At 49.3% G+C, this 8647-nt stretch overlaps 1 protein-coding gene across 1 annotated transcript; it reads left to right on the top strand.

Moving 5' to 3' along the window:
- The first annotated feature begins 204 nt into the window (after nt 1–204).
- Nucleotides 205–7613, top strand: C15H10orf82 (chromosome 15 C10orf82 homolog). Its single transcript, XM_043926893.1, has 6 exons — nt 205–277; nt 1474–1539; nt 4569–4787; nt 6438–6624; nt 7139–7239; nt 7359–7613. Exons 2-6 carry the CDS (start codon nt 1485–1487, stop codon nt 7502–7504), a joined length of 708 nt encoding a protein of 235 aa, XP_043782828.1. The 5' UTR covers nt 205–277; nt 1474–1484; the 3' UTR covers nt 7505–7613.
- Nucleotides 7614–8647: the final 1034 nt, after the last annotated feature.

The following is an 8647-nucleotide window of genomic DNA, read 5'->3' as shown; positions in this document are numbered from 1 at the left end:
CGGAGGCAAAATCTTGCTGGGGAAATCCCTGGACTTCACCCCAAGAGCAGACGCTGAGCGAGTCTCCTCTGACTCCTGGGGGTGCTTCCAGTCGAGAGGCAGAAAGCTGAGGAAGGGGGAGGGGCAGGCGGCGGGGTGCGACTCCGCCCCCTTTCTCCTCCCTTCGTCCCGCGGGTGGGGTGAGCGCACAAAGGCCGGGGGAGGGGGGCGGCAGGTGGTCTGGTGGAGGCCAGGCGTGGGCAGGAGGCCTGTGGGGCCGTGATCCAGGCCGGCCCAGGTGAGGACCCTGGAGTGGGACAAGAGTGGGGCGGCGGGGTGTCCGCGCTTTCTGATTGGTTTTCCGGCCCCACCCCAGCATAGCTCCTCCCCAGCCTCTTCCCTGCAAGCCTCCTCCAGGCAGGCCTCAGGGCGTGGTGAGCAGCCCACCATCCACCCGCGCAGATCGCCGCCCTCTCCCCAACCACGCGCACTCACTCCTGTCCCCACCGGGTTTCCCAGGTGGCTCAGCGGTGAAGAATCCGCCCAGCACGCTGGAAACGTGGGTTGGATCCCTGGGTCGGGAAGAGCCCCTGGAGCAGGAAATGGCAACCCACTCCCATATTCTTGCCTGGGAAATCCCATGGACAGAGGAGCCTGGCAGGCTATAGTCCATAAGCAACTAAACCACCACCAATCCTGCGCCCAGAGTTTAGACGGTCTGACCTCCTTGGACGCAGAAATCTTCAAACAAATTGCTTAACCTCTCTGTGCCTTATTTTACCATCTGTAAAATGGAGACTGAAACAGAAATTAACCCTTAGGGCAGCGGTGATGATTTAACGAAGCTTCCCTTAGTGGCTCAGATGGTAAAGAATCTGCCTGCAGTACTGGAGACCAGGATTCCATCCCTGGTTGGGGAAGATCCCCTAGAGAAGGAAATCGCAGGAATGCAGTCCTGTCTTCAGCCGTGTGGTAGCAAGTGAATGTCTGAACTGTTAAAATTCCCATCACTGCTGAGTATACCGTGATGGAGACCCTCTCCTCTACCTCTGAGGCCATTTGTCCTGGCCACCAAGGCATCACTTTTGAGATGAACTGGCTGGGCAGGGTAGATGCCAGATGCAGGACCTGGCCTGTATTAAGGCAAATACAGGCCATCTCAGAAGGAGGAAGGGGTTCTGACTCTGGAGACAGCATCCATGTAAACTGATGCTGTGTGGTACCCCACCCTGCCACCCCCGCAACCTCAGCTTGTACTCCATGCCAACTTTAGAGACTTCTGATCTTTTCCAGCCTCAGCTTACTCTAATTCTTCATTATGTCCTGCACATTGAATGTTTAGTGGCATCCTTGGCCAATGCCGGTGCTTTCTCTCTGTCCCAATTCCCTGGCAAGGTTAGTCTTACTCCCAAGGGCTCTGGCACATGTGCAGTGAGTTCTCTAGGAAGGGACTTCTGATGAGATGATTTCATTTCCTCTTCCCTTCATTAACAGAGAGCAAAATAATGGAGTCTTCCAAGACCTTCATGAGACAGATGCCCATCACACCAGGCTACAGTGGTAAGTGGTGACGGGGCTGGCAGGGGGACCATCTCTGTCTCTTCCTTGCCCCATTGTCCATGTCTGACCGGTTTAATGGACCAGTACAGGCACTTTAGCATTTACGAGACTTGTTGAAAGTGCTCCACTGTTGAAGATGGCAGATCACTGAGTTCTGATAAACGGAGAAATATAATCTAGGGAGAATTCCATGGACTGTTCCATGGGGTCGCAAAGAGTCGGACACAACTGAGCAACTTTCCCTTTCACTTTCAAATCTCCCAGGACATGGCCTGGTATCCAGGAAGCACTTATCTCATGTCTCGTACATGCATTTGGACCTGCGTAGACACAGATGGGTAAACTGAGGCTCTGTTCCTCTTTCCAAGTTGTGCTGTTCTCAAGCACTAGGGCTGTCCTTACAGTCCCATGTCTTCCTGTGTCCCCTGGAGGGAGGGTGGCCAATTACTCTGGTTTGTTGGGAATGGTCACAGTTTTAGCACTGAAAGTCCTGCATCCCAGGAAACCCCTCAGCCCTTGGCAAGTCAGGAGAACTAGTCACTCTGTCCTAAGGCTTCTCCTTCTCAGCCTTCTGGGCTACTGAGAATTTACTAAATCACATCAAGGTGGGTGATGAACCTAGTGCTCCCCAGAAGCCCTCACATACAGGTATTCTCGGGAGGGGAGATTTATGGAGAATATTCCAAGGTTGCCCATCGTCACCCTGGTCCTACTGGTTGGTTAAGAGAATAAGCTTTGGGTTTTAATAAACTGGGATTCCAATCTCTTCCTGGCCATTATCTATGTGATTGTAAGCAGTTTACTTACCTCTGTATGGTAAGGAGAAATTTCTATAAAATGCTTGTATTCGTTTCCTAGGGCTGTTGTGTAAAACAGCAGATATTTATTCTTTCACAATTCTGGAGGCCAGGAGTCTGAAATGAGGTATGGGCAGGACCACACTCTTTGATGGCCCCTGGTTTTCCTTGTTTTGTGGCAGCATCTCTCCAGTCTCTGCCCCTATCTTCCCATGACTTTTCTTGTGGCCATCTGCTCAGTGTCTCTGTGTCTTTGTTTCTCAGACCTCCCTCTCCTTTCTTTTAGAAGGAAACTAGGCATTGGATTTGGGAGTCCATCCTAAATCTAAGATGATCTCATTTCCGAATCCTTAATTACATCTGCAAAGATTCTATTTCCTGATAGGTTCACCTTCACAGGTTTCAGGGGGTGGGACTTGAGTAGATCTATCGATTCAACCCACTATACAGGGTAGGGATAGATTCCTCATAAGATTATGGTGAAGATTAAAGGAACTTTGTTGTTGTTCAGTTGCTAAGTGGTGTCTGACTCTTTGCAACCCCGTGGACTGCAGTACACTAGGCTTCCCTGTCCTTCACTATCTCCTGGAGTTGGCTCAAATTCATGTCCATTGAGTGGGTGATGCTATCCAACCATCTCATCCTCTGTCTCCCCCTTCTCCTTTTGCCTTCACTCTTTCCCAGCATCAGGATGTTTTCTAAAGAGTTGGCTCTTCGAATCAGGTGGTCAAAGTATTGGAGCTTCGGCATCAGTCCTTCCAACCAATATTCAGGGTTGATTTCCTTTAAGAGTGACTGGTTTGATCTCCTTGCAGTCCAAGGGACTCTCAAGAGTTTTCTCCAGCACCCTAGCTCAAAAGTATCACTTCTTCGGCGCTCAGCTTTCTTTATAGTCCAACTCTCACATCCATACATGACTACTGGAAAAACCATAGCTTTGACTATATGGACCTTTGTCAGCAAAGTGATGTCTCTGCTTTTTATATGCTGTCTAGGTTTGTCATAGCTTTCTTTATAAAAAAGCAGGTGTCAATTTGATGGCTGCAGTCACCATCCACAGTGATCTTAAAGCCCAAGAAAATAAAATCTGTCTCTAAAGGAGCTGGCATACATTTGAAATATCTTGGCCCTTAACAAGACTCAATAAAGGTTGTTTGTATTTCTGTGTGTGTGTGTGTGTACACGTGTACATACATATATGCAATCAGGTAAAATCTATGCAGATCAAAGTGGACCCTGATGAAGAAGAACCACTGTGATAAGGTCCCTGGGTGTCTAGGGTCTCCTCCATGTTGTTAATGTATTTTTTAATTGTCTTTTAATTGTCCAGCATATCTTTTAATCTCCCAAGTCCAACTGGGAGCCTGGATAGTGGATGGAAGCCTTCCAGCACTGTCAAGAACAGTCTAATAATTCGCGTCTTCCAGAGCACATTTCTTGCCAGTACAGAGGGTGAGGGTTACTGTCTTCAACTCTGAGGCCAGCTTTTCTTACCTGGGGATAAGAGCAAAAATGTCGAGCTTCAATAATGAGACTTATATATTTATTTATTTATTTGCAATTTAAAGCTAAGCCTTAACCAGTTTTTTTTTTCCATTCTTTGTTCTTTTTAAAAATGGCCTTATTATGACAGCATTATAGTACTTAGGATTCAGCATCCAGTTTAAATAAATAGTTGTGTTTTACCCATACTAATTGTAATGATTATATGTTATTTTGTGGGAAATGCTGAAAAATTGTGCTCAGGGTGGGTCTCACAGATAATGAATTTACCTTTTTGTGTAATAGGTCTCAGCTTTTAATAAGCCCGCAATTTTCTGATGGTCCGACAAGAAAGATCCCAAATTGCATTTGGAAAGTGTCAAGGAAAATAAGCTTTCTCTCTAAAAAGATGAATAATTTCAATTACTCCTCAGACGATCATTTTGGCCCATTAAATGCTTTCCCCATTTGCCATTCGGGCTGACATCAGGGGCTTTGCTATCAAAGAACATTACTGTCATCGCCTTTGTGGAAACGGGCCTTCCCTCCCCACTCCAAGGTCATTTTTTGTGGCCTTGGGAGGACCCAGCAGCAGTGGAAACAATAGCACGGCTTGTATTCATGGCCTTTGGGGAAATGCAGTGTTGTTGGCCAAGGAAGAAATGGCCAGGGCTGGGCAGAGATTCGGGGGGTTTGGACAGGATCTGAATCTCTTGCTGAAGGTAGTGATTCCCTCCTCGACTCTTGCAGGCTTCGTGCCCTACCTGAGCTGCCAGGGCACCTCCAGCGAGGACAACATGGCCCACTGTCTGAAAATCTTCCAGGAGAACGCACAGCGGTATAAAGACCGGCTGGAGGAATTCCACTGCTCTGTGGCCGCTGCCCCAAAACTGAAACCTGTCCGCTCGGAAGGGACGGTCCTCCGGACACTGCACCAGTATTACCGGCAGTTCCATCCCTTGAGTCTGGGTACTGGCTTCTGGACACTGGCCCCCACTTCACGTTGGGCCCCATTGCAAGGCCTGGCTGGCTTGTTGAGCAGCCGCCGAGAGTACCGTTCCAGATCCCCAGGCATCTATGCAAAGTGGAGAGGCTCAGTTGCTTAGAAGGAGAAAGAAACATTTCCAGGGGGAGAGGGAGACAGCTGGGGAAGAGGGTGTTGGTACTCAGCTCCCTGGGTGGTCATCACGGAGGTTCCAAGAGCAGCTGTGGTCTCAGGGTGCATGTGTGCTAAGTCACTTCAGTCATGTCCGACCCTGAGACCCTGTGGACTGAAGCCCACCAGGCTCCTCTGTCCATGGGATTCTCCAGGCAAAAAATACTGGAGTGCATCACCACACCCTCCTCCAGGGGATCTTCCTGACCCAGGGATTGAATCCACATCTCTTATGTCTCCTGTATTGGCAGGCGGGTTCTCTACCACTAGCGCCACCTGGGAAGCCCCTGTGGCCTCAGTAGTTATGACTTTTTAGTTGCTTTCTCTGTGCCTGGCACCGTTATTTCATTAACCACCCATGACAGCCGTATGAAGTCGATACTATTATTCCCACTTGAGCATAGTGTCCCTTGTCTGAGGTCAGACCTGGGGTTTGAACCCAGCTCCTCCAGGTGCTAGCTGGGCAGGAAGGGCTTTTGCACTGAATAACAACCATAATAACAGTGAAAAAAACAACTGATGATATGACTGTATAATGTTAATCATCAAAACAGTGATTTATCCTAGCTGGTTTTTAAGGTCTAACATCCAACAGGAAAAGTAATGGACTGATTACCTTTATTATTATTACTGTATCTGGGGACTTTTTAACGCGTGCTAACTCACATGTTTGTCATGCCTTAGAAATTTCCCAGCCATTATAAGAAGCACCAGCCTAAGAGTTTGGGCTTTAGCCCAGCTCTGTGACTCTTTGCTGTGTGATGTAGGGCAGGTAGCTTCCCCTCTCCGGGTACAGTTCCTTCATCTAAGGCAGGGAAGGATGGACTAGAGTCTCCCTAGGCTGCCTTCCAACTTTGAGGTTCTGGGACTCTCTGGTCTAATTCAATTCTTACAGCAACTAGAGGAGACAGAGGCAGGCAGTTATCTTTTATCTCACAAATGTGAGATTGCCGAAGGTCAACCCTCCAGGCAGCCAGAGCTAGGTGTGAAGTGCCTTTTCCTGACCTCATGCTTCTCTTGTAGGTCAGCAGCAAATGCCTGAAGCTTCTGTGTTGTTGTTGTTAGTCAGAAAAGAGTGGGATCCGTTTAAGAGCAATAACTTGGGAATCAGAGAAACGCGGGTCTAAATCCTGGCCCTGTCACTTCCTTGCTATGTGACCTCGGCCAAGATTCTCTTCACCTCTCTGAGGCCTCAGTGTCCTGCTCCATGAAAGTGTTGGTGGTAATAGCACCGACTTCTTAGAGTTTGTAAGACAATGAGATGAGAGAGAGAGGAGGGCCTATGTAAAGCCCCACCAAATGCAGACACACAGAAGAAACCAACCAGTGGTAGCTGTCCTCATCACGTCTCGGAGCCTGGGGCTATCCCCAGGGCTGATTGTTGGGCTGCTGGCTGGCTTGGGAGCGCTGCCCACTGGATGGCTTCTCAAAGCCCTCAAGGAAGCATGGCATCTTTTTTATAGAATGCAAGAATATAAAGAAACCTCTCCATGAGCCCCCCATCCCCGGCTGGGCGGGCTACCTGCCAAGAGCCAGGGTCACTGAATTAGGCTGCGCCACGCGGTACACCGTCATGGCCAGAAACTGCTACAGGGACTTCCTGGACCTCATGGAGCGGGCCAAACAAGCACATCTGAAACCATATGAGGAGTAAGTCTGGCTTGGGTGGTAACTGCAGAGAGCGAGAACCAGGGGAAGAGCCCATCAGGGTTTCCAGTTGCCCCCAGCCCAAAGCTAGGACTGATTTTTGTGTGTGTCTGATTTGTTTTTGCAAGATGGCCATGTTTGTAATTGCAGGACCTTCCAAGTAGGCAGCCACGTCCTGCCCCCCAGCCCCCCACTTGCACCCAACAAGCTCCAGGAACCTTGCTTCTGGTCTTTGCTGGTTTACAGGGAGAGGCTGGGAGTAAAAACCAACAGGGCCCCCCTGTCTTGGCAGCAACCTGAGGCTCAAGGTTGCTGAGGAAAGGAGATGGTAGGACACTGCTGGGAGTGGGGTGCTTGCAGCCTCAGTTTTCTATTCTGTAAGATGGAGATGATGATCCTTGAGGGTAAATCGTCCGGATCAGAAATGAATATACCATGCTCGTATGGGATCTGCATAGATTATACTTATTTTTATCGTTAGTAAAAGGAATAACTAAGACTTTTGTTCTTACTTTAGAATATATGGAGTTAAGTCCACACCACCTCCTCCTACTCCTCCTCCAAAAGTTTTGTTGCATGAAGGGCTGCTGCCAAAATATCCAGATTTCTCTATTCCAGGTAAGGAGGGACTTTCTTTCCTGGCCTGCTGTTTTTAAAGTGGGACCGGATGTTTACAGTAGCCCCTCTGCTTCACTGGACCACCTTGCCTCAATGCACGGGGCTGGTTTCTCTTCCAGGTGCTAGGTGTCCTACCCTCAGCCGAGCCTTGATGGAGGACCCCAGGCCCCTGATGACGTGTGACTGTACTCAGAGGCCAAGTGTTTGGTGCGGCGGGAAGATTTATCTAGAGCCGTTATCTGCAGGAAAGGACATGGAAGGGTAGGAGTGGAGAGCTTCCTAAGGAGAGGCGGATGTTACCGGGGGATCAGAAGCTTCCCGTCCTCACACGAGAGTGCTTCACACACCCAACAGGCACAGGGGAAGGTTCCTAAGAATCCTTTTCACTGCCACCTGCATCCTGACCGTTGGGCAATAATATGTCATTCTTGATAAAGGCCTTTTATCATCGTGTGAGTATAAAGAGGAAACACCGCTCAGCCTTCTGAAGCTTTCTGTGGATTTTCTGCAGGTTGCATTGACCCTGATGGGTGGGACCATCTCTTCCTGACCCGAGGGTAACATTGTATGCGTGGTAACCTTGTGGCTGAAGCTCTAGCCCAGCCCTCTAATGATTCGGTCCCCATCAGTCACCTTGGGTCATGGTGTGGCAGTCCCCAACATGGGCACAGAACCATGCCCCCCCCCCCCAACCCTAGTGTTTCAGAACCCCAGGCCAGGAAAGCCATTGTGCTGGTTCCCTAAGACTGCTGCATGGGTACCACAAACCGGGTGGGATAAGACAGCAGAAATTTGTCTCATAGTTCTGGAAGCTAGAAGTCCACTTTCAAGGTGTTAGCAGGGTCATGCACCCTCTGAAACCTTGGGAGAGAATCACTCCTTGCTTTTCCTCACCTCCTGGTGGTGTGTGTGTGTGTGCGCACGCATGCACATGCGTATGCACACGTGCATGTGTGTGCTCAATAGTATGCAACTCTTTGCAATCCTAAGGACTGTAGCCTACCGTGCTCCTCTGTCCGTGGGATTCATCAGGCAAGAATACTGGAGTGGGTTGCCATTTCCTTCTCCAGGGGATCTTCCTGACCCAGGGATCAAACCCGAGACGCAGTCTCTTGCGTCTCCTGCATTGGTAGGTGGATTCTTTACCTCTGAGCTACCTGGGGAGCACACCTCCTGGGTGGGCTGTTAATCCTGGGTGATCTTTGGTGCATAATTCCAGTCTCTGTCATCGTGTGACTTCCCTGTGTCCCTGTGTCTTCACATGGCTGTTTCTAGTGAGGACACCAGTCATACTGCCTAAGGGCTACCCTTCTCCAGTATGCCCTCTTCTTGATTACAATTACACCTGCAACCATTGTATTTCCAAACAAGTCACATTCTGAAGTACTGTGATTAGGGCCTCAAATAT

The sequence above is a fragment of the Cervus elaphus genome, chromosome 15 (assembly GCF_910594005.1).
Source record: "Cervus elaphus chromosome 15, mCerEla1.1, whole genome shotgun sequence".
NCBI classification, from domain to species: domain Eukaryota; kingdom Metazoa; phylum Chordata; class Mammalia; order Artiodactyla; family Cervidae; genus Cervus; species Cervus elaphus.
This window is presented reverse-complemented; position numbering and strand designations above follow the sequence as displayed.

Excerpts from the sequence above, each read along its gene's own strand:
- C15H10orf82 (XM_043926893.1), top strand. The coding sequence starts at position 1,485 with ATGGAGTCTTCCAAGACCTTCATGAGACAGATGCCCATCACACCAGGC. Across the intron at positions 1,540-4,568 it reads CATCACACCAGGCTACAGTG|GCTTCGTGCCCTACCTGAGC; the intron begins GTAAGTGGTGAC and ends CGACTCTTGCAG. Across the intron at positions 6,625-7,138 it reads CATCTGAAACCATATGAGGA|AATATATGGAGTTAAGTCCA; the intron begins GTAAGTCTGGCT and ends TTCTTACTTTAG.